The 26,508-nt window shown below is 37.2% G+C and overlaps 1 protein-coding gene across 1 annotated transcript in view; it reads left to right on the plus strand.

The window, feature by feature from the left end:
* Positions 1–26,508, plus strand: part of USH2A (usherin) — a 390,408-nt gene that overhangs the window by 83,036 nt on the left and 280,864 nt on the right. The window contains exons 15-20 of the mRNA XM_056357449.1: positions 2,555–2,713; positions 6,823–7,317; positions 9,063–9,335; positions 10,864–11,021; positions 12,301–12,445; positions 22,754–22,984. Of these exons, the coding sequence (XP_056213424.1) occupies positions 2,555–2,713; positions 6,823–7,317; positions 9,063–9,335; positions 10,864–11,021; positions 12,301–12,445; positions 22,754–22,984 (1,461 nt within the window). The remainder of the gene's footprint in view (positions 1–2,554; positions 2,714–6,822; positions 7,318–9,062; positions 9,336–10,863; positions 11,022–12,300; positions 12,446–22,753; positions 22,985–26,508) is intronic.

Here is a 26,508-nt window from a genome sequence, read left to right on the forward strand (position 1 = left end):
AAAATGTAGGATGTTTCAACTGAATGTATAATAACAATAATACATGGCACTTTTATGATGCTGTTCATCTTCAAAGTGCTTTACAAACATAAACCAACCTACTTATTTATGTTGGGATATACATTGGATAAAGGTCAATGGCAATTCAACTATAAAATTGATTAATAATAATATGACATAGATAAATAATATCATAGATTTTAGTTAGAAAAAATACATCAGACAGTATTCTAAATGACAAGCGGAGTCCTCTTCTGGACATAAATGATATAGCAATTGCAGTCTTTTGGTTATTCATACCAAAATATTTTAACTTGTTGCACTTGCACAGATATGGAGCTTTGTCTAGCTTGATATTTGTGGTTATTTTCATTGCAGAACAGTATTTTGTTGACACACACCATTACGGGTTATAAATCTTTGCCAAAGGAAGCAAACATAACTTGCTGTCACTGTCCAACTAGAACTCTTTAATGAAAAGACCTATTTTCAAATTTTCTGCCCAACAATATTTTAGATGCTCCATAAAAAATCTGAAATGCAGTATTTTGCTTATAAATCTAAAATGCAAAACAGCAAACACCTGGGACCAATATGCAGTGCGAGACTGAGAATGAAGATTATGCTGCTACTTTTCTATGATTGCTCAGGTCTTGTAAGCATGCATTACTTGGAGAGTAACTTTCTAAAATGCCACAGGGGTTTAGGAGCACTTCCTTTGATTTTCAAACTTTAATCCTGTAGACACTTTAGCATGCACTCACTTCCTAACGCAGCTGAACTCAAAAACTCTAGATTGGCAGCAAAACAACCTACACTTTCTAATGGGAAATGATGATCACATGTTCTGTTCAATCCAATGAATTCTGGAAATATTTTCTGCTGTTTCATGGTTGAGACACTGCAGTAGAAGCAGGGCTTTTCATTATCTTACTCTAAATAAAGAGCTTCAACTCACTTCTTAGATTTGTGTTAAAAGGCTGTATGTATATGATGTGACCCGCTGATGTTGACATGTCTATATACCTATCATTGTGTGGCTTGAGGTCCTCATGTTGTTTTCTGTCTGCAGCTTCACTCTTTGCTTCTTGTCTTCTGTTAGCTTGTCTGAAGAGATTTTTGTAATTATTTTTTTGTGAAATTCGTATATTAAGTGAATATCCATGTAATGATGATGATAGTTTATAAGCAGAAGGAGAAAAAAATTAATGAAAAGACACATGAATCTAATGTTGCTATTTTCCTATAACCCTTAACGTAAGGGAGAAAAGCTTATTGGGTGGTTCTGGATCCGGGTCCTGATAGCTTACTCCATATGCTGATTTATGTACTGCCCTCGGCTATTCTCATTCCTGGACCAAAATGTTTTCTTTTACATCCACGCTGCCTGGGTTTCCCTCCCTTGGTAAAGAGGATGGGGAAATGGCAGTCTGCCTTTGAGTCGAGCTATAGCAATTACTACCTGCCCAAACACACCAGTCTTGCTCTGGGATGCCCGTTGTGCTGAAGGTCGGAGGGTAGTGCTTTCCTTCCTATAAACCACTGGCTGGAGATCTCGGAGCTGGATATGGACTTGTGCTCTGACTTGAATAATAATATAAATATAGAATCATTTAGGTTGGAAGAGGCTGTTAAGGTTATCAAGTCCAACTGTAAAACTGTTTATGTGCGCGTGTGTATATATGATATGTGTATATTTGCCCATTGAAGTTTGATTTCTGAGTAATAACCACTATTCTAGAAAGGACCACGATCATACAGTTGGGTTACAAAAGAGACGTAGGAAGGACTTGGACTATTCTTTCTGAAAATGTGAGACTTTTGGCTTGTGAACTTCAGGTTTGTTTTTCTCTTTAAGACTGGTGCAATTAAGTAGCACATTTTCCAAAGTTGATGGAATTGATAGCAGCATAGTATTTTGGTATGTAAGAATCTCAAGCTTATTTCTTAAAATGTTAGACACCTTGCTTTCATTGATTTAAATCTCATTGGAAACAAATGGAAGTGAATTGCCTAAATAACCTTCAAAATTTGCCCCGTTATTTTTTTTGTCATTTGATTAAGTAAGCTTATTGTAACACTTGAGTAAAATTTGTAGTTAGTTGGACTTTCCATTTCTATTCTATTAGAGGAAGTTATGCCTGGCCTATGCTAAAATTGAATGAATCCTCTGAAAAAATATAATATATTTGAGCTATAGACTTCAGTAATATGACCAGTTAAAAATGTTCCCATTTTACAGAGATCTTGAAATACGTGAACAAAAAAAATAAGAAAAGTGGTGTTTGGAAAACTGTGATGTACTTTGGGGGGGGGAAAAGTGATTAAGTTTATTTGTCATTTATTTGAATGTATGATTTTTTTTCATGTACTTGTGTTGGAGAGCATTTGGATGGTTCAGTTTAGTCTACTAATGTCTTGCCTGGGTGACAGTGTGTTTACTTGACAGTTTTTCTTTGAAGAAAACTGAGCAGTTTCTTTGCATTTTTATTTAAATTTCTGTGATTGTTGCTTACCTTTATTTTCACATTCTCTGTTTTTGTGTATATTTTAGCTCCATTCCAACAACCTCCTCCTACAGGAGAGGTTCTCAATTCCTCTGTTATCAGTCTTTCATGGAGTTCCCCTGACTCTCCAAATTCGAACAGGCTTACTTACAAGCTGTATAGGGATGAGGCAGAAATTTATACAACTGAAGACTACCACCCTTATAGTAAGTATTTATAGTAAGATGACATCAAAGATTTTGTGTTTGTGTGTATCTATACATCTCTGTATCTTTGTGCAATTTTTCTTAATTATTTCTTGTTTCTGTCATCATTCTCTGTGATTTTTAATACATTATTCTGTTTTCCTTCAGCGAGTTACTGTACTGTGTTATTTATTTTGCTTGAAATAAATGAAAACCCCAGTCTAAAATCTGGAAAACTGAGTCACCCAAAATAGCTGATAATTTTTTACTCTTTTATCAGAAAAACTTTAAAATTGACTCACCGAAAACATTTCCTGCAAATATACACAGGCTTCAAAATCTAGAAGAGGCAAAGTCCCAGGTAAAGAATTAGGGTGAATGGAAGAGACCACGATGTGTTTAAACTCCTTTTTTCATCTTCCCAGTTTTAAGCTGTTAACAGATTAGGAAAGCTTTTTGTGGCCTCAAACTTTTAGCACCTTCTGTTAAGCTATCAGTGTAGCTCCTGATTTGCCTTTAGCAGCACCACTTCCCTCATGTTGAGGCTTGCAAAGGGATCCTCAGAAGGCAGTCCTCAAGGATTCGACACTCTGTCCTAGCTGGAAAGGCCACTTTGTGCTACTATTGATCCCCTTATCAAAGAAAAGGAGATGGATTTGGATACTATTTTTATGTATATGTGGCACACAAGCGTTTTTGTTTTGTTTTTTTTTTTCTAAAATGACAGGTGTGGTTCAATGCCGCTAAGGTTTGACTTCTGTTCTAGCAGCTTCTTTAGTTTGTTGCATTTTCATACTGATGCAGCATTAATATTTTGCGGAAGTTGAGTCTTGCTAATTATTGGCATGTACCCTGGAGGGGAAAAAAAATAGAGACTGTATTATTCAGTGGAAGTGCAAATCCTTTGGAAGGCACCTAACATTTTAATGTTCTGGTGTGTGCTGCTGTGTTACAGTTGATTATCTTGTGGCTTCTGCTGTGAATTTGGACACAGCACTACAAACCATGAGGAAGGGTATGCAACCCAATGTAATCATGGGACTAAGTGATTAAGAGGAAAGAAAGAAACATTACAAAAAATTTAGAGATTTAACAGAAAATATTCCAATTCTTGAATTTGTTTTACAAGCCTAAGTGTAGTGAAAATAGAATTAATTAAAAAAAAAAAAAAGCAGCAATTATACTTTGTAGTCATAAATTTGTGCTTAGTGATGTACTTGAAAACAAGTACGTTGTTGAGGATGTTATTTCCTGACTGTACCTACATACTTTGGAGAGAGTGAAAAATTCTGAATGTATTTAGCTGGATAATGAGACATCAGCATGTTTCTACTTAACAAAACATTATTTTGTAAAAACATAGATCTGGTTTCAAAAGAAATTTTTGACATTTCCTGGCAATCCCCCTAATTAATGATGTGAAATGATCTGCTGGTGTTTGAAGAACAAGAATACATTGTTAATGCTGTCAGAACTTTTGATAATTGTACTTTTTTCTCAGTATAGTGTGGAATTTGTAATACTTATGAAATGCCTGAGAGTGCAACTGGATGAACATTATCTTATGACTAAATGAGAGTTTTATAGAAACATTAAACTTCCCAAGGAAAATTAAGGATAATCTTCTAAATTGGCCTGGTGATCTGGCTGGTAGTGTTGCAGAATGCCCAATTAAAACATTTTCCTAACTGCTCTGGCTTCCCAGAGGCTCAGGAGATACCGGTCCTTGTCTTGAGGATAAAATGAAATACCTGCTCTAAAATGTGAGAAAACCCCCAAAGTTTTTTACCATTCTAACACCAAATCATGTTGGTTCTAATTATTTATAAATGTAGCTAAACACATTCTGGAGTCACCTAAGGCATGCAAAACCTTCTACCTTTTGGCTTTATCCACTTTTATCTAACCTATATTGTTATTGAAATAAAGTTGTCATCTGGTGCTCAGGTGTTCATCAGTACTGAAAGAACTTTCTCGTAATGTTGAGATGGTGCTGGTTACTTTTCTTGCAGAGAACATCAGCATTCTGGCTAATGTGCCTCTCCTGATCCCCGTACTTTAAAAGAGGGGGCTAATGTGTTTGCTGTAGGCATTAGACCTGGGGCCCTAGAGTCTAGGTTGGCTCTAGAGTCCAGGTCCATTGCAGAGGCTGGGTGTTGAGGTTTATTTGGTTGTAGAGCTGGGGTGGTATTGGTGCAGTCATTTGTAGAGCAGATACGAATTTTGGAGCGGACAGTTTGGCAGGGAGGCTGTTCTAGATAATTTTCTAGCTCGCTTGTTGAATCCATACTGGGTATCAGAGCAGGTTTTAGCTCACATGTTGTTCTAGATCAGGTTCTAGGTCAGCATATGGTTCTAGAGCAGGGTTCTGTGGGGATGGGTCCTGTTCTATCATCTCATGAGGATTTGTGGTACTTGCTGCTGCTGACACCAGTCTTGCTGGTTTTTTTTCTTTTTATTTTCTTTTATTTCTGACGTGCTTTTTTTCTTTTCTGTGGCTCTTCTGAGTTGATGGCCCATAGGATGGGGTTCCTATCATCCTATAAAGTGCAGTTCTCCAAGTTTCTAGCACATTTCTCCGAGTTTCTAGTCATGCTGCCTTTGTGGCTAATTTTTTCTCTGGAGACGATATCAGAAAATGGACACATGGCAAGCTGGTGTCCTTCACAGCAACTGGTTGTCATGCTCCTGCTCCAAGGATTCTTGCCAGCCTGTCCGAGAGTCTTGTCTAATGCTTGTCAAACCAGCTTTGGGTACTCAGTCTTTTGCACCCAGAAGCTCTTCAGCCAGGGTAGGTGTGTCCATGCGGCTCAGAAAGGGCTCAACAATTCGACAGGACACTCGAGTACTTGCACCCGCCGTTGCGAGTGGCATGCTAACCTGAAAGCGGAGGAAGGAACAGCTGGATCTTGCAGGCAAGACTGAAATCTGCTGCATCACTTGCCTGCTCACTACTAATGCTCGAGGATGTCGCAGTAACCATTGCTGCTGCTGGCAGAGCTGTCCCAACCGAACCTTGCCCGAAGTACCAGGGTTTGAAAGGCCTGAAGATGAGGTTACGCGTTTTCTTGTTATCCTTATTGCTGGGCTCCAGCAAGAAGTTTGTGATCACTATAGGTAGTGGAAGTGCTATAAGCAGTTACTGGGCTGACGCTGCTTTTGTACAACAATGTCAAGGGTTGATTATCTAACAGTACTTGTAATTTTGTGGTCCTCTTTAAGTTATACTCACGGCTGATGTGCCAGTGCAGACATACAGAGAGGACTTAGAAATAGCTATGTCCTCCCCATTTGCTTTGAAAAAGTTTGAGAGCATCCATGCTCTGGCATGTAATATGTTACTCAATGTTCACTATTTCTTAAGGCAAAACAATGTATGGTGATATGGTTGTGTGTGAATTCATATTGTGCTGTGCTGACCAAAACGTGTAACTGCTTCTGGGATATACCCAGGAGCTATTCATGGTCATGGCTGCTAAAAAGCTGCTGAAAAGCTGTCTAGAGGAACGGAATGTACGGGGCAAGGGAGGTAAATGTAGGCTTTGGATATACCTTTTTAATAATTATTTACACTTCTGTTTCACTTGTTATCCAAGCTCAAATGCTTCACAAATGAACTATTAAGCACTCTTTTAGAAGGGAGGAAGTGAAAGCATGGAAAGATGAAGTATTTGGTGTTATGCTGTGAAATAAATCAAAAACAAAGGTGTAAAAATTTATGGAATGGTTTGGGTTTTTTTCCTAACTCAGATCCACTAATATCAGTGGTGATTTACATTTGAAATAATTATTTCCAGGCAAAGGAGGAATAAGAAGATAATTGTATTAATCTTGTTCTTGATTAAAGCTGGAACTAGGATAAATTCAATGGAAAAAAATATTTCTCTAGTGATGCCAATGTGCAGTGGAGGATAATAAAGGGAAAAGGGGAGGGTTATTTTCCCTGTTTAAAAAAAAAAAAAAAAAAAAAAAAGTTGAGAAGTTACAGTGTTCATAATGTTCTCAAGAGCATGCAAATGGACACAAATACCTTGTCTTGGATTAAGGCTGGAAAGATTTCAAGCACAAAAATTAAGAATATTTTTAATGTGTTAGACTGATAAGATTTTTTTCTTATCTCTTTGTTTTAGCTGCTCAGACCTTCACCGATACCATGTTATCTCCATATACCTTCTATTCCTATTATATCCAAGCCAGCAATGTCCATGGTTTTACGAGAAGTCCCTCAGTGACCTACAGAACAAAAGCCGGGGTGCCTACAGGCAGCTTGCATTTAAATCCTGTCTTCCCCGTTAGTCACCATTCTGTTGTGCTTCACTGGACAAGCCTCTCCAATGACTCTGGGCCCATAGAGAAATACATTTTGACATGTACTAGCTTGGCTGATCTTCAGCCTTGTGGTCAGTATGAAGGCTTAAAAACTTCAGCAATTATTTGGAATCTCATTCCATTCACAAAGTATGTTTTTTCCGTGCAAGCTTGTACTAGTGGAGGCTGCTTGAAGAGCCAGCCAATAACAGTAATTACTGCACAAGCTCCTCCAGAATGGCTGCGCCCACCCATGGTAGGAACCATCAGCTCTACAGATCTGGCTGTGGAATGGTCACCACCTGAGAAACCAAACGGTAGGATATTATATTTACTTTTGTAAGTCAAAGACTTTGCAAAGATAAAGCAGCATTTTCTCAAATCTGATTAGAATATCCTTATCTGTGAAACATAAACTGAGAATGAAGTTGGGCATTCTCTTAATTTGCCTGTCTGCCACTAAATATATCCTCGGAATCTGTGTTTTCATCTTTTGGAGTCCAGAACTCCAACTGAGCATGTTGGGTCCAGGATTTAGCCCCTGGTGGCATCTGCTCTAGCAAAAATCACATTTATAATTAAACCTTTACAGTAAAATTAATTTTTTCTTAATTTGCCAGATCACCTAGTTCAGACAGATGTGGTGATATCGCCTGACAAAGAATAAATAAGCAGATAGTAGTTATGGAAAAAGAAATATCTAAGAATTAACAGAGAAGGCTGTTTTTAAAACCATCAGTCATGTGTAGTAACTAATTGCATTACCAGTGTAACTTTGTTAGGGATTAGGCGATTGCCAAGAGTTGCTGGTCCAACTTGTGTAATAATATTTTAGGTTTTTGAAACTGAGAACGCAGCTGTTGTAGGATACTTTTGTGATGCCACAGATTTTACTGGTAAATGCTTTATCTTTTAATATGTGCAATGGAGTTTTGTGAACTTGCACTTAGATGCACAAGTATTTGTGCATGCAAAACCAGGCATTTTAATCTGTTCACAAAATGAGCATCTGTGTGTTGGGAGCTCCACTTTCTTTTCAAACATCTCATTTGCCAGATATTACCAGGTCAGGCAGGAAGAATGCCTGCGGAAGAATGCCTGTATGTATTTAGAGGGGCAGTTCCTACAATGCAGGTCATGATATTTGATGCTAGAACTTTTCTCTCAACCTGTAGCATATGGTTTACTCCGTAGCCATTACATGTATGTAATTGCTAGCACGGGCAGATTTAAGCAATACTCTTGTATTTCTTTTGATGTCTGGTCAGATTCCTGGTCTTTCCAAAGACAAAAGAGAGAAGCTGTTTCTCTCTCAAGCAACCTCCCCAGGTCTGTGCATGTATACAGCCCCAAATACATGTATCTTTTATGGTAATTAGCGATCTCCTGGCTTTGCTATGTCTCTCATCTTTTCCATTTGGGAAATCTCCAGTCAGCTGTCTTACAGTCTCTTTTTACAGTTAAACTGCTTCCATGATCCACGATCAGGTGTCACTTCATACTATAATACCAAAGTGCTGAGACCTTCCTGTGTACATAATAGTTTACATTGATGGAAAACTGATATACACCCACCCTCCACCCCACACCCCCCCTCCCCATATCTCCTATCCAGTAAGATGTTGTAAAAGGTTAGCACTAAACTTAAAAGTGCCCTACCCATTGTGTGTAAAAACCCAAAATAAATAATAATTAAATTCACACAGACACACACAAACAAACCCTGTGAAAGTCAGAGGCTTAAAGTAACTTTCAGTAGCATTTGATCAGAACTTTAGGACATCGTCTTACAGTGGTGATAGCAGAACTCATACTGTAACCCAGCTCTTTGTTTTCAAACCCCAAATTTCCACGGAGGGGAAAATAAACAGTGCAATGCAAGAAATGCCAAAGAGAGCATTTGGCTGAAAATAGCAGAAATCTGGAAAACTTCTAATACTGTATTTTCTATGATGTAAATTGATTGATTCTTAGCTTGTTAAATATATTGGTGTTGGTATTTTAGTCGAACTCCAGAAATTATTTAAATGCACTGATTTTTCTGGCTTGCTTTTTCCTCTAGGCATAATTATAAGATATGAACTTTACATGAGAAAAAAATTAACACCAACTGAGAACTTTGTTCCTCCTGAAATTCGTATTTTCCAAAGCAGTGGATGGCTCAGTCCTCAACCAGTTATGGAGTCTCCTAATGAAAATGCTCTGGCCCCACCGCAGACCAGTACCGTAGTCACTGATCTGGAGCCATTCACAGAGTATGAATTTTATGTGCTAGCAGTAAACATGGCAGGTAGCGTATCTTCCGACTGGGTATCAGGAAAAACAGGAGAGGCTGGTAAGTACTGGTTTGAATTTTTTTGGTACAAATGAAAGGAAAAACTGAATTAGAATGTATTCTTAATTTTTTTCTCCCAATAAGCTGTGTCTAGTGAGGATTCAAATAGGGATAAATACTCATTTTTTAACTAATTAAAGGTAGATCAGATTATCTCAGAACCAAGCATGTTAAGCAAAAGCATTTTCTTCAACATAAAATATTGTTGAAGAAAATAATCCCTGTCAATTAACTCAAATTCCAAAACTACAAGATTGCAAAATCCACCAAGTACTGTTTGAATTCTCCATGGTTTTCCCAGTTGCTACTTATATGTTTTTTAAAAGGGAGAAAACATGAAATTTTTTTTCTTTTTTTTTTTTCCTACAAAGATTATTTTTTTTTGGGGGGAGGGCACAAATGTATTAACAGTTGATGGGAATCAGGAATGTTGTCCAAGAAGGTATTGTATTCAGAAAGGAGGTTCTAATGAGTTTTCCTGAACTGAGGCTTTGATTTGTTTAGAAAGAAATTCTTTTGAAGAACTTGAGAGGGTTACCTTTTCAAAAGTATTGTACTTGAAACTTTTCATATGTTTTCACGGAGGCCAAGTGTCATAATATGGACCATTTTTTCAGAAGTTTAACCAGTTCACAACAACTCTTATTATGATCCCTCTGTTCAGATTTTGAAAAGGGCTTGCCACTCGATATATTGTTTGAAATAACAGCTATTTATGTCAATGCTTTCATTAGAAATCTAGGTTTTATAGGCTACAGAGCCCATATTTTGCAGTTAAGCTTCTCTGTTACATCACTGATGCTTTTGTTTGCTGTTAGCTTGAAAATCATGTCCTTGGTCGTTTGCTCCTGCAAAACAGCAGGCTAAACTAATTCCCATTTCAAAATGAGCCTTTGTGCTTATCTGTTCTTAAATACTATATGTTATAAAAGTGTTAAATTGTATTTGGGAAGAGGTCCATTAGTGTGGTTGTTTGTACGTAGCAAAAGTGCTATGAGTTGGTATCTTATTATTACAGAGTAATCAGGTGGGGATTTAACTGCAGTGCAAACAATCCTTTTACAGATTTACTATGGAAGACAGGGGAACTGTTTTGTAAGAAGTGAGAGACATGTTAATTTCAAACTGGCCTAGCAAACAAAATTGCTTTTAAGATGCTGAAGTATTGAACACTTTTTGCTTTTATCAGTTTTTTCCCAGGTTGCATGAAGTTTTTGTCTAAGACCTTTCCATTTGTATGTACTTTCCTACCTGCTACAGTGGACTTTGGTGTTGATTAGTATTTCTTTGAAGACATAGGCAGAGCTTTATTCTGCATTCATGGCCGGGGTATAAAACAGGAGAGTGAATGGTGGGGGAAATACTTTTTATGTACCATCAAAATAATATGAAAATTCCAGTTAGACTTGAAAGCAAGGTTAAAAAGAAAAAGATTGTCTGAAATGGTGTTCCATAACAACAGTGAGAAAGCTTGCCTTACACACATTGCTCACTTCTTATGAATGTTATTTCATTAACTTTATTTCAGCCCCAGTATTCATGCCATCTCCATCAGTATTCCCTCTTTCACCATATTCCCTCAATGTGTCATGGGAAAAACCTGGAGATAACTTAGCAAGAGGAGAAGTGATGGGATACAGCATCAGTCTGATGACTGAACAAAGGTTCTTGCCACCATTTCCCCAGGTATTGTTAGTTACATTGTTTTTCCTGAGTGGTAATAGTAAAATTGGTGGTCTGATGTGCTCCCTGACATTGAGATGAATTATTTTCCTGATTCACTGTATATCCCCTGATCTAATTTTTTCACCTATCAGTTCGAGCGCTCAGTAATGTTATACACTACTTTTAGGTTTTAAGTTGTATTTCTGAGCTGACGCTGACTTGTTTTCAGTAGTAGGTGAGATTCAGAATTGGGAGGGGTGAGATTGAGCAGCCACATGTAAATTACCTTGACTTCGCATGTTCTGATTCTGTATTGTTGCTGTAGTTGCTGATATGCTTAAAGCCATGTTTTGTAGAAATCTACTTTTTTCATTAAGAAGGTACCTGTCTGGCTTCCTGGATAATGGACAAATCTTTGAAGTGGGGAAACCTAAAACAGCAGAAAACCAACTTTATAAAGTCTAGATATGTGACTTCAAAATACTGTTGTAAATTCTGGGTGACTGGGTTTGGCAAACAAATACCATGGCAGTAGAAGTAAGCTAAAATCTTTGGAATGAGCAAAGAAACATGACAGGTAATCAGAATGTGGGAGTGGATCTGGTGCTCTGATACTGTATTTCTCTTTTCAGAGCTTATTTTGTCTTTCAGTGGTACCACAGATGGGCCTCAGTTTATTTGTCTACAAAGTGGTGATATTACTGCTCTTGGGGCTGTTGTAACAATACATAAATGTAAATTGTTTTTAGTCACAGGCTTGCAGAATTTTTCATCTAAATAAACATCCGATAAAAAAAAATTATCTAAAATACAACAGTTCATTCAGTTCCACTCTCTGATAGCTTAAAGTACTGCTAAAGTAAAGCAGATTCAAATGTCTGTAGGTATTAGTCATTCTCCTCCCTCCCACCGCCTGCTAATCATGTCACTCATTCAATGGTGGTCAGGTTTCACCACTTAATAGTGTCATCTCCGTCATCTGGATTATAGCTGAACTGTTTGTAGTGATAACTGCACCACCACACAGTTTTATGAGGCAATAACTTTGTTTCCTCATTTATCCACTCAGGAACTGGCTTATTACCTCATAAAACAGTGTGATGGGAAGTATTATCACCTAAATCCTAGCTTGTTCAGAGTCTCCAAAATAATCCTTTCCCTCTTTGCAGACTTTCCCACAACTAAATGAAGGAATCTGCAAATTCAGAGACAAGTTTCTTATTAGCGAACGTGTCATCTATTAGCAGGAATGAAAAAAATTATTAACCAGCCGTCATCTTCCAATCTGTTTGGTTTGCAGGTTTTGCATATAGCTGAGGCTCATGAGCTGTCCTACGTAGCAATGGGATTAAAACCTTACAGGATGTACAACTTTACTGTTACTCTCTGCAATCAAATTGGTTGTGTAACCAGTGAGCCAGGCATGGGGCAGACCTTGGCAGCTGGTAAGGAAACGGCCGGTATCAAAGTGCAAAGCTGACACAATTTGCTGATGAATTCCATTCAGGTGACCGTAGTTTGATGCATAGTGACAGGGCTAGATGTTGTATTAATACAAAGTGACTTGCTTAATTATTGTTTATCTTGACAGATTAAACCCAAAATATTTTCAATGAAGGTTTAAGGTACACTGTTATGGCAATAGGATTTGTCTATTGAGCTCTCAATTGAAAGTATATATATTTTTGTTCCTGTTTACTTAAATGGTAAATGTACGTAAATGTGGCTGAACATTTATGGTGCTACGAAGTTGTTAATTTGTTGTTGGGGTTTTTTGTGTGTACATCGTGTTTGCACAACAGTGTGTGTAAAGTGCACATGCTGTGCCAATGCCTTGCTTAACGCATGAAGGAGGAGTTGCATGGTTTTTATATGAAACTCTAACATATGTTCGTGGTGTATTTGTTAGTCTAAATCAGAAGCAACATATGTGCTTTGGATCTGCTTTTTTGAAAATAGTTATTTAGCCCCTGAAATTTATGAGATTTGGCTTTCTAGGTATGTATACTCACATCCCTACAGAAATAATGTTTAAGGAACTGCATATCTGTGCCTGTGCACCTTAAATTTTTAGTCTTGTGAGTTAATTTCAACCATGTATGTCATGGATTTCAAAGGTACTAACTTTCTACAGATTTAGGGAAAATAAGCATCAGTACAGCACAGAGATGGAAAAAGCCTGTATTTACTTTGAGGAAAGGACTGGCATGAGCTCACTTCTTAGACATCAGAGGATCAAAAGGGTTTTAAGAGAGAAATTGTTAGGAAAATCAGCTTCACAAGTCTCTTTATTCGTGGAACGAGGTAGTCAGTACAGCTCTTTAATATTGTAAATACAAGCTCAAAATCCATGCTGTGTGACATCCTGGTGGTCACCTGCAGAGAGCTGACTACTTAACATTGTGGTTTCCTTTTGTATAAGCATTTAAAACACATCAATTACTTTCACAATATTAGCATTTTTAGTTAAACAATTAGTGGTGTTGTCATATGGATGTTGTGATGATGATCTTTGAAATTACCTCTCTTATATTATTTGGCCTCCCATAGGAAAAAATCTGAAAGTTTCTGCTGTGCAGAATATTTTCCTAGGCTCCTTGGGCTGTATTTGAGTTTTCTGAATTCCATCAAATCCCCTCTGTGTAATCAATGAAGAGATACAGGTGCTTCCAGACTCCTCCAGCGTAAGGAGTTGCCCAGAGCCAGTAAAGAGGAATCTTTATGTACATGAACTGAAGTAGAATTTAAGCTGTTGGGATATTACCTCTAGTCTGCCCTCTGTTCTTCATCTGTTTATTTAATTGTCTTTCCATTTGTTCTCAAGTAGAAGATAGATGATTTGTTCCTTGATTCATCATACCATCTTTATGTTTTAGTGGGCAAAGATTGTTCCGTCAGTCTTCTCTCTTGCTAAATTGCTGATTTCAAAATTTATTTTGTTTCCCTCTGCTACATCTTAAAGTGTCCAGCTGGCCATCTACGGAGCCTCCTACTTGTATGAGTTTGACTTTATTCCATACCACACAGCCATGTAAGGAACAGCGTTCCGATCTGCTGATAACCATGGAAACAAATATAGCCTAAACTGCACACCTTATTACTACAAATGATCCAACACTGCATTTATACATTTATTAAAAGATTCAGAAACAATAGCTTAGTTATGCTTGACAGCTTGTTTATGACCATCTCCTCCCTGGTTGTGTTAATACTTGGAGACCTATCACATTAGAGAAGACAGGAGAATACAAAATAGAGTAACAGACACATCCCCATTTATTAGCTGTTTTGCAGTGTAGCCTTTCCCTGCTTACTGTTGTAAGCCTTGAAAGCAAAGAATCGATCCTGTATTTGGTTCCTTTTATGTTTTTAAAGCGTGTTAATGTTTTAAATTTTGTCAAACTAAAGAGTAAAACACTTCAATTTTGCACACAATCTTGTCTTCCACCATTCACACTTTTAATTTCTGGAGAAAATCTAGGGGGTTTGTGTGTTCGGGGGTTTTTTGTTTGTTTGTTTTTGGTGTGGGGTTTTTTGTTGTTGTTGTTGTTGTTTTATTAATTTGGGTGGGTTTTTTTGGTGTGCATGTTGCCTTTCATGAAGTTCTGTAAAACTGTGTTTCCAAAAAGAATTTATAAAGAAATGCTACTTATGTGATGACATTTAAATCAAAGCAAGTTCAAACTTGAAGTCAGAAGAAAGCAGTCCCTATCATTTGTAAAAATAGTTGATCAAATCTTAGTCCATTACTATCCTTTTGTGTCATTGAATGGTGCAAGATGAAATTAAAATTGCCTTTCTAGGACTGCTGAGGAGTTCTTTTTTGTGAAGGAATGTCTTTCTGGCACAGAGACAGCCTCCCTGGCTGGATGCCAGTTCCCCTCCATGCCCTGGCAAAGGGGGCTTTTTGGAGGAAGCCTTGACTGAAATGTGCTCCAGCGTGATGGTCCCCTTGCATTGTAACACAATCCAGGAGCTTTGAATTGCGTTCCAAGTTGGGCTAGAGGTTATACTGAATTAGAGTAATTCTTCTTCTCTGATCCTGAGGAGGATAATGGAAAACGACGTCTACTTCTTCCATGTGTGTAGTGTACTGATTTATCACACGGAGCATTTAAATCAATGGGTACCTTGAAGACTGTGATTTTGGTGTGTCCAGCTGATGTATATTATTAAGGAACTTGCTTTTGGAATTGCCAGTGCCTTCAAAAATTTGCTACTAAAAGTCTCAAGTAATTTTTAAGTTTTGTTCATATCCATTAGGTTAATTTGAGGACTAGCTATAAAAAAAAAACCCAACCACCTCTTCAAGATCTGTCATTCTTCTTTTTCTCTGGCAACATGTTTTTTTTTTTTTTTTATGCAATGTAACACAGCAAATAAAAACAAGGGCAGAAACAAGGGTGTGAAATCATTAGAAACAAAAATGTTGAGGAAGAAAATTAAGATGTTTTGAGAGAAGATTTAAAAAACAAAGAAAAGAGACTTCTGCAGTCGGGGCAGAATTTAGGGGCAAGACCTAAGGGAACAGAAGCATCAGAAACAGTCTGCTGATCTTTCAGTGAGAAGTCTTTTGGAGCATAACTTAAAATTGGTTAAAATATTCCAGAAGCAAATATAACAAGTGGATCACTTCTACCCTGATTCAGTATAGGCATCTGTACTGGGGGTATCTCATGAGTAGCTTTGCAGGAGGCGAGTGAAAGAAAACTAAAATCAGCCAGATGTCCTTGTGTCTGTCAGGCTGGCAAAAAATCTTCTCCCCACCAATATATGCACACATGATATTTGTAAATGGCAATAAAAAAAAGGATGATTAAGCCAGAAGAATGTGAGGGGGAGAGAGTGAGGAAGCAAAGAAAATAGAATTATTTAGAATGGATTTATTTTATAAAAAAGCTGTGTGGAAGCTGTTACAAATGCATATGAAACCAGGAAGAGGACTAGGTGGGACAAATAAAAGAACTTGCACAGGTAAGCCTGGTGCGTGATCAGCTCCAAAAATGGTAAAAAGTGTTGGAAGATTGATGTTATGGGGTAATGCAGTATTGGGGTGAAAGATCAAAGCAAACATGTCAAGGCAACAGAAGAAGAGAATTAACCCATCTCAGTTACTCAAAGAGAAGGTGACTGGACAGAAAGAGAACCTCAATTTGGCATATTCAGATACAAATACACAAAAATTCGGCTTTTAAGGACTCAAAGTGTTTCATACTTTTTTGATTGGTCTTTTAAATAAATTAAGAAGATGCACACTGCACAATCCTTGTGGTAATTTAAATAGTTTTCAAGCGCTGCGCTATTCTGCATGTACTATTGGAAGCCATGACTGATAGATGAGGGAAAAGTACCCTTTTAAGACTTTGAAAATTTGGAATCCCATTTGAGATTCATTTTTGTCTTTGTTACCCAAAGATCATCAAGTGGAACTTGTATGTATGAAACTGAAAGCAATACTGGACAGCAATTATACATATTTTATCTTAACACCTAGAGACACATTTTACTTTATTCCTTTCTCCAGGTTCTGCTGAGTTTAAATTCCCGTTTATTTTTGAGAATGGCTTTCAACCTGTTGTTGTTACCAAGTCTTAGGCTATTTTTTTTATTATTTTCAGACTCTCTTTTTGCTCTGGTTTTATCTTGTGTAGGATTCTCCACTGGTACCTTGGAATCTATAGAACTGTAGTAGCTGGTACCTGTGAATGACCTGGTCCCTTAAGTGTGACTTTTTTTTTTTTTTCCTGACAATGTGTTTGCATAAAATTGTGAATTACTTGCACTATTCTTTGCAGTATCTACCAAGACAAAACATGCATGTTTTCCAAATTTTTCATTCAGCCAAAGAAACACCTTTTTATTCCCATCAGCTTCTGACATTTCAACAGGATGGAATTAGCTATGTCAGTGCTTGGACTAGTACAATTTCTTATGCTACCCTTCCCAGATCAGATAGTCAAAGGGTGCCTTAATCTATACAGCTGTGTTTCATTAAATACTGTGTGGCCAAGCTCATTTCTTGTAATTAAGTTCATCTTTCCTTTGCCCTTATTTTTTTTTTTAAACTTCGTTTTATAAAGCATTTTTTAAGACACGCTAAGTATGGCTTTGTGATTGCTGCCATTTAGCCCAGCACATTGTATTCCTGATCCTTTGCTTTTGATGGCAATTACAGGGTTCAGAAGCTAATTTGTAGAAGATACTCTTCCAGCATCAGCTGCATCTGGCTTCTTGGCAGACTTCTCAAGCAGTTGTATTGGTGGCTTTGGAGTTGCCTCTGGGTTTGCTGGGGTAATGATGCTGATGGGTTTTCTGGGCTGTCTTACACTCGATGTCGTTTTCTTTTTGATTACCCTTTTAATATGAGTAATTTGCCCATTTTTTCCATTCATGAATAAGGTCCAGTGCAAGCCCTTTTCAAAAGCCTCGACCCATTTGTCAAGACAGCACAGCATTTGTTTATGCCTGTCATAGACCGCTTTTCTTCAAAATTCTATGCCTCAATTTTAAAATCACAAATACATTACTTACTACCTGTTTAATGGGTATCTTTTCCCTTTGTTAGGGAAGAGAAATACAAGGGCCATTTGCCGCTGGCCTGGAAACACAGATTGTTTTGCATGCATGTACATGTCTCTTCATTGTGAATAGGACCCAAAGTGATTAAACAAGCACTCTTAATATGTTAATTTATAATTTTAATTACAACAATCTTGTATATATAGTCATTAGTGAATACTAATATAAATATTTTTCTATCTTTTTATTCATAATGCATAAACCAATCACCCAGTTACTTCTCGGCAGTTGCCTGTTTCCGTTTCATAATACAATCTTTGTTCTTAGTTATGAATGCATTTTGTTCGTTCCTGTCTTGAATAATCCCTCATTAAGCTAGTCACTTTCTGCTCCATGCTAAAAAGGAAAAAATTATCATGCAAATGTGGCATGCCATATTAAAAAGCACATTACCAAACACTTTTGTTGCTGTCCTTCAATTAGTTTCCCTTCTTTGAATTTAATTTCATTTGTTGTTAAACTACTGACTTGATGTATGGACTCATGAATTTGAGGCTGCTGCCAAGAATGTAGCAGGAAAAAAATCAAAGCCTCTTCAGAAAGCTGCAGAGGCAAAGCTGAAATGAATTTGCTTCACCTTTGACAAGAACACTCGAGCAGCATTGGAATCCTCTGATGATTCAGCTTGGCTAATTATCCAATTATTTATTTCAAGAATAAAGACACTGTTTTACAATTAGAAAAGTGTAAAGTAATCTGAGAAATTTTGTAATGACAGATGACTTAAGTAACTTCTGAGATAAATAGTATCTGCTCAAACTTGTCTTGCCAAGTGTTCAAGCTGTAGTTAAACTGCTCTTTGAGTTTCAGGAAATGAGTAGGGAGTCAAAAGTTATTTGTTTCTTTTCCCCTACCAACCACATACTATACTTCAGAAAAACGCTCGGTTTGTTCTTTTTCCTCTGTGTCAATTTTGTGAGGTTTTTAAGCTATGTTTAAGTTGCATTCGTCTTGATTAAAAGCTTTTGGTTCAAAGCAATACTTTTTAATTGCCTAATAATATAAGTCGGTTCTTAGGAAAGAACCGTGCATTTAGGAGTTCATTTGCAATATAACTGAAAAATTCATTGCATGGCAGTAAAACAATTTACTGTTAATTGCAAGGAGAAGAATTTGCTGTACCATGCTCACAGATTGCCATGAATCATGCAGCACTCCTAGAGATTTATAACAGATGTGTAAGTGGGATGAATTAGCAGGGTTTAATAACAGAGACACAAATCATGCAGACTTCAAGGAGCTTTAATTGATATACTAGAATGTGACGGGCATGAATCACTCAGCCATTCAACAGCACTGTAACATATGGTCAGCTCAATATGCTGCATCTTAAATCGGTTGGTGAGTCGTTGGTTGTCCCATATGGTGGAAGCAATATATTTTTCATGATTTTTAAAAAATACTCTATTACATCTATTTTTAAAGAAATATGATTGTAGCATATGTTATTGACTTTTCTTTTGATGTCCATTATGGGTGCTTTTTATTCTTTTTTGAGGAAGAGTCTAAAATGGACTCTAAAGAATCTTCTGAACAATCAAAATATTGTCAGAAGGCATAAGAATTATTTCTTGACTCATTTACTGCTGAAATGACTTGTACTGTTGTGAAGCGCAGAGAAAGAAAAGATCGTAACAGAAATGCTATGGCAATTTCAGGGTCATCTGGGCTAATAACTCGTAGTAAAAATGAAATGGATGACCAATAGCAAGATGTGTAACTTTACCTGCAAGGTAAACTCCAACATGAGAAAAAAACCCTATTTTCTTTACGTTTTTGTCCTCCAATTTGCTGAACATTTCTATTTTAATTTGTACATATACATTTTGAATCCAACTGTACAATAATTAAAAACTGCCTGCCTACTTTTTGTTACCGTTACTTTCCTAAGCTATTCAGTGGCTAATTGAAGGCTTCTGTGGATGGGTACACAAATATCTACCTCCAGTTTGCTGAGCAGTAGTTATTCAAACATATGTAAGCCTGTTAAATTTAGCTACAGTGTAAATATGTTATTCCTGGGACAAGAATCTGGCAGAGTATGGAAAAGCTTTAGCAGTTGTATTAGTAAACCTGACAGACTTGAGAAAGGAGTATTGTATCCTTAGAACTGTGGCTGCCAGAATTTAATGTCAACAATTAAAATTTATTTTGATCCTTACCTAGTGTTTATTACTGTTTGTATACACAACAGACCTTACTAATACAGAGATGCACTATTAGATGGAATTACCATCTGTTCAGAGCGAAATGCTGGCATCTGTCTTCGAGTCTAAAACTAAAATGATATTATTTCAAACAAAACAAAATTAACTGCTCTTTACTTACCAACTTCATTTTTGTGTACATGTGTGTGCATAAACACATGGGAAAGGCTTATTTGTAATGACCTGTGTAGCAACGTCTATATTTAGATATATGACTTCAACGTAAGCTGTATGGACCATCTGTCTTTATTGGTCTTTTTTGTGCCCTCTTCTACACAATGGCATGCAGCAATCATGGGCTTTTAAATACTGTTTTAGCTTTATAATACATTAAATATGTATTATATAGCAAGACATTAAAACTGCATAATTAAAATATACAAAATGTGACTTTGAATCCACTAAAATGTAGTATGCTCATTATTTTGACAGATGTGTTTTAACAGAACGTGACTAAAAAAAATTAAATAGATAAAATTATAGTCGATTCATCTTTCAGAAAGTAGCTACAGGTACCACAGTGACACCTTTAGGAAAATATATACTGTATCTTTTAGTCTTGAATATTTTTAATTTCAGCATTTAGTACCCTGCTGGGTTAGTGTCACAGATGTATTTTCAGACCTCTCTGTTCCTGGGCAGAGTCTGGTTTTTCTGTTGTGGTGTTTTTTTTTTTTTTTTTTTGTCTTTTTTTTTTAAACTTATGTAACTTTTTATGTACAGTCTTTCACTGTCTTGATGCACAAGAGTTCTGAAGCATTGATGAGACTGTAGTTTAAATACTAATGTTATAGTAAGGATGTTACTTTCTGAAAGGCTAGGCTTCTGTTCCATATATCACAAAATAATAAATTGTGTCATGCCAGTGTTTAATGCGTGTACACAGTGCATTAACTGTAACTGTAGTACATTTATTTGTGCTAGAGGAGACTTGAAAATGATTAAAAAATCAATACTTCCCTGTCAGAGAAGCAAGTGTTACGATGCATTTAAGTAGTTAATTGCATAAGCCCCATAAAAGCTTCAAGTTTGGGTATCAGAGATGCCATAATTATGGTCCAAGTAACTGCCATTTATTAATACAAGACTTAAAGGAAGATACGGTTATTGTCATGAGTGTTAGTTAGCTGTATGCATTTTAGAAATAATGAATTTTAGCATTTCTGTTTTACCATCGGTAAGCTGAACTGGAGGGCTCAACCTCTTATGTTCACATTTAAAATGCTGGCATACACTAGCTCCCTCAAAGGTGAAGTTTTGATTGTTAAGCCATGTTTTCTATTTAAACTTGTGCATTAATACCACAATTCATTAGTGCTGTGCCCTACTTATGCAGGAAAGCTTATGACCTCACGCTGCATTACTTCAATTTTGACATTGTAAATTTCTACCATAGTGTGAGATACTAATTAGATTGTGAAGTCATAAGTGATGCCTAAGCAGGAATTTACAGCACATAGTGCCGTTGGCAGTTTCCCAGTTCCCCCACTCCCTGCTTTCTCCAAGAATATTTATCAAGTTAGAGATAGAAAGGCGAGGGGTGGGGAGGTGGGGGGTGTGTGTGTGTGTGCGCGCGCGAAGTAATGTGTTACAGGCAAATAGGAAAAATGAAAAATATGTTAATGATCTTGGAAATGCGCAAATGTTTAAAAGGATGTTATTAATTCGTTCTAAATGAAGCAGGCTCTCCTTCTCTAAAAGAACTTGCACTATGTACAATGCTGTGCTGTGAAGTAATATGTCAGATTGTGAAGGCCCATATTTTAATTTGGGTTTTATTGTTCTTGAAAGGCGTTTATTGCTCTTTACTATGTCATTACGGGAGCAAGTAATTTTTACAAGTTGGCATTGTATTTCACTTCCCGGGTACAAATGAAGTTTCTGTTCTTAATTCCTTTATCATGGGAAGAAGAAAAGGCTAGATAGGTGGGTATGGATTCTACGGGTAGTAGTGTTCTTGTACGTCCCCAGATGATGTCTTTTATTGTTTCAGTGATGGTCCATTTCTTTCCCACCTGTATGGCCACCGTGCCATTATCCAAACAGGTCATGCTGCCCTCCAGTGGCTTACTGTACAGTATTAGAAAAAACACCCAGACAAACAAATTTTGTCCATAACTCGGCTATAGACTGACCAATGCTATCGGAATGTTTAAAAGAATATCAGGGTATTGGTTTTAATGGTAAGAGGATCATTGTAGTAACATAAAACTCTCTTATGCTGATGCTTTCATGTAAACAGCCTTGTATGGAGTCTTACTGTGCACCAGTGTGGGTGGAAGAAAGTTAGAGAGGATCATTTTCTCGAACTGAATGATTATCTGAACATATGCTAATGTCTTGTGTGTGCATCATAAGGAAAACAACCTGATGGGCCTTTAGTATAGCGGACAGATAGCTGTTCTGCTCCCATCGACGAGAAGTTCAGTGATGAAACGCTTGTGTTGTCACGTACCATACTACTGATACGTAACAAGAGTTAATTAACTCTTCAGATTCTTTTTTGGTCTTTCACTCAAATCCAATGCTGAAAGTCATACAGGTACATGCTTACAGTGTGTATGGCATGAAAGGCTAATGAGGAAGGAATACACATAAATATACTTTTTATGGAGACATTAATTTGGGTTGTTAAAGACTATGAAAAAACAATTATTTTGGATACAATACTAGACATATTTATCCAAAGCCTGAATACAGAAATAAGGTATTTTACATATTTATCCAAAGCCTGAATACAGAAATAAGGTATTTTTTGTGGAATTGAAAGTAAATTCTTATAAAGATTAAGATTTATTCCCCCCTGCCCCCTTAAACTTCTATGGATATCTGTATTTATTCTGAAGGTGATCAGAAACAGAAGCAGGATGTTTTGCAAAAATTATCTTATGTGCAATAAATAATTTCCTAAGCGTTACGGACAATGATATCTAGGTAATTTTTTTTTTTTTTTTTTTTAATGCACAGCTCCAAGAAAACTTAGTGTCCCTCGTGTTGAAGGAATAAACAGCACAATGGTAAAGATAAATTGGAATGAACCTGAAGAACTTAATGGGCCTTCTCCCATCTACCAGGTGGAGAGGATGGATTCATCTTTAGCTACATTGAGTGCAGAAGTAATGAAAGGGATCCGTTTCCCAGGAAATGGATATTACAGATTTGCTAGTTCCACTCTCCCTGCCAATACTTACTTTACAGGTAAATGAGTTTAAATGACTTTCGAAATGTACCAGTGGTACTCTGCATTTGTTTTACCATTTATTATAATCTGCTATATAATTTTCATGGCAAAATCTGTAGTTTTTAATTTAAGAGCATAATGTGATTGTTAGTGATGTATGTGCTATTTTGATTTTCACATAAAAAGCCTGTGGAAAATGTTATTGGACATGTGGGATTTGTATTCCCTTGCCTTTAGACACAGAGATGTACGTGATGGTGAACGTTGCTGCATATTTGACTCGTTTCCTGGTGGTAAATATAAAAGGGATATTATTTATTATTTTGGGATAAGAACTTTTTGATTAACATGCTGTGAATACTAAGGCATGTTTTCTTTGGTACCTTTTTGAGGATTCCTGAGGTTGCGTGAGCACTCAAAAAGTGCTCTCTTCTGTGTTCAGCACATTTGTGTTGTGGTCTTGTTTGTTTTGTCAAGTGAAAAAAGGAGCCTGCCGATCTGACAGAAGTCTGCTGTTTCTGGGCCTTTGGGTATTATCTCCTCTCTTTTTTGATTAGCTATTTATTTTGGAACTGGGAGTTCTTGAGATTAAAGCAGACCAATTATCCTGTGTTCTGCGATTCCCATCATTTGCTGATGTCTTCACTTCTGGGATAAAGCAAAGATATAGACAGTATGTTTTCTGGGAAGATGAACCTGGCTGCATGTTTGAGATGCTGTAGAGGCCTGTAAGTGAAATATTGCATTGGTGTGGTGAAGTATAAGTGTTTAAAAAAAGAAACGGCAGAGCTGAAGATTATTTATTTTTTTTAAAGTATATGAAAGGCATGTGTGTGTGTGCGTATATATATCTCAAGTCATGAGACTGACAGCACCAAGGGGAGATCCAAAAGGGACTAGACAACAGTGAGACCAAGCATTAGATGGCATGCTCATGGTGCGAAGGCCACACCACGATGGCCTTACACAGTGGCCTAAGTTGAGACACAACTTAACCTGGCACTAAGCCTTGTTTGTGAAGACAAGTGAGTGCTGTAAAAACCACATAGCATTGTTGATATGCAAAAGAATGCCAAAGATTTGAAGAGTGCTCAGCTGACATCTCTTGTTTTCAGGGTCACCACAGGTAATTCTGGCGAGGATATGTGAGCACAGATATCTTGGTACTTGCAAGTATGTGTGTGCAAATTCAGTTTTTGTTTAAAACAAGAATCACGTTCTTGCCTCTCTATAATGACTCTGTGAACCTGATTAAAAAAAAAAAAAAGTTGAAGATCACTTCCATTTCTTTTCTTGTGAGGTGCTTACTTGACTGATAGTCAAATAATAACAACAAGTGATAATGTGTTAGTTAAATATTGAGACCATGTTGACTTGCAAAACCTGTCTGTGCGTGGGAATCTGTAGGAGCAGCTGCTGGGCTCCTTTCCTCATCCAAATTGCTCTATGGTTTTCCTGACATTGGAGTTGGTACACTTTACTGTATATTTAGTAGAAGACTCTTTGATGTGTTTCTTCTGTTGTCAGTTGTGATGATCTCAACACCAGAGGAATTGTGAGCTGCAGTCTTTCTCACTGGAGCTCCAGTCAGCCACATCACTGCAGTATAGTTAAATAGTTTAATTCGATAAAGAATTGGGAATATAACTGAATTTCCTGCTTCTCATCAGAAGTCTCCAAGAGTGCTGAGGAAGAGGGTGTTACACTACTGGGATTAACATACCTGTCTATTTGTAAAGAAGCAAGCCCAACACTAATCTACCCGAGTGCCAGTTCAGTCTGGGGTTCAGTTTTGCTCCATAAACTGAAACTGAGGCCATGAATAAGGGTTATTGAGATGGCTGAAGTGATTTGAGAGCGTTGGACAGACAGGTTTGGAGAAGATGTTACAATAGAACTGTTTTCATACTGGCATCTGATGGCTGATAATGCTGTGTGGATAAATATAATTTATTATTGCTTTTGATTGAGTTCTTTCTTTTCAACCAGCTGTTGGTCTGAGTACCTGGAGATGACCTAGAACAGGCAGACACTTAAGGGAATGAAAGATACTCTTTAATTGTACTCTGCACTTGTTCTGTTGTTGAGACCCTCTCTTATAACCCATCTCTGAAGACAAGCAGTTGGCATTTGTGCTTTATAGATGGAACAGCTTTAGTGTGCATGCAGCTGTGTACATTTTTGACACAAAAGTGTGCCAGCTTGTATATGTCAGTCAGCAGACTGATACTTCTTAGTGCGTCTGGGATCTCCCACTGCTAATCCAGAAAAAGATAGATCAGTTTATTTGTTGCTAATAAATGCCGTTGTCCTCACTACCTCCCTGGCGGGTCTTACACTCTGAGGTGCAAGTAATGGGGGCAGATGTATTATCTGGGAAATTTTCCAAATTAATCTTAAAAAAAAAAAAAAGGCAATAAACACTGGCTACACTAAGCAGTGTCCTTCTGTAACAGGGTCTCCAGCTGCACAGGAAGATGTGCTCAGAGTACACATTAGATGAGGAGAAGTCAGGTAAAGAAAAGGATTGTTTCTGCCAGAATTGTACACATGCAACTTCTCCGTTCTTCAAACAACGAAGAAGTCTTTTAGGCATCTGTAATATCATTTCCCAAAACATGCAGATGTGATTTCTGACAACTTGAAGAGGTACAAATAAGTATTAGGTACAACAGTTTACTGTATCTATCAAAATACCACCAGGCAAAGGAACTGTTAGTGTTCTTGTTTTAGCTAAGGAACTCACCTGTCTCTCATCACTCTGAGGACTGGAATATTCAGGGTTTTATCTTCGTATCTTCATGAGACAGCGAAATGCTATCATTCTGATTTCATAGATGGGGAGCCGAAGTTCAGATTCTACTTGATGCAGGAGTTTATACTTCAAAGGCTCTCTGGAAATGGCTGAAAGGTTTTACAAATTAGTTATATTGTGTGGTTTGCTTTATCAGTACAGCTTGTGTGATGCAGCCACATCTGGTCCGGAGTTATAATGCTGCAGTAACACTGGTGGGTTTGTCTTTCTGGTTCTCTCATAGTCAAGAGATACTGTCTATTTTATACAGGTGTAGGCAAGCAAGCTTAGAGTTCACAGAACTGTAAATAGCCAGGTGTCTAAATATCTTTTAAATTCAAATTGTACTTGTATTATCTCTTTAATGACTAAGTCTAATGGCTAGGTCCCAAAGAAACCTAAGGGTGAAGGTGATGAGCGTGATGTCATGTTAACCTGGCTTTCACTGCTAACAAATGGGTGAGAATAGTTTGCTCTGCAGGGAAATTAGGGTCATCTTGTACTTTCTAGCAGATGTGTACCGAGGTTTACCAGTAAGGTCCTTCAAGATCATTGAATGAAATCCATGGAGAATAGCATGCTGAAATGTGTGTGTGTGAATATCAACAACAAGCCAACAGATTAACTATGAAAAAGAGTTTTTCCTCAATTCCTTTTTGCTCCTTGGTTGAGGGTTAGGACTTGAGTTGCCTGAATGGATGAAATAAAAACTGATATATGAATTCTGAGCTGTGTAAACGAGCCCTG

Source organism: Falco biarmicus, chromosome 12, assembly GCF_023638135.1.
Source record: "Falco biarmicus isolate bFalBia1 chromosome 12, bFalBia1.pri, whole genome shotgun sequence".
Lineage (NCBI taxonomy): Eukaryota > Metazoa > Chordata > Aves > Falconiformes > Falconidae > Falco > Falco biarmicus.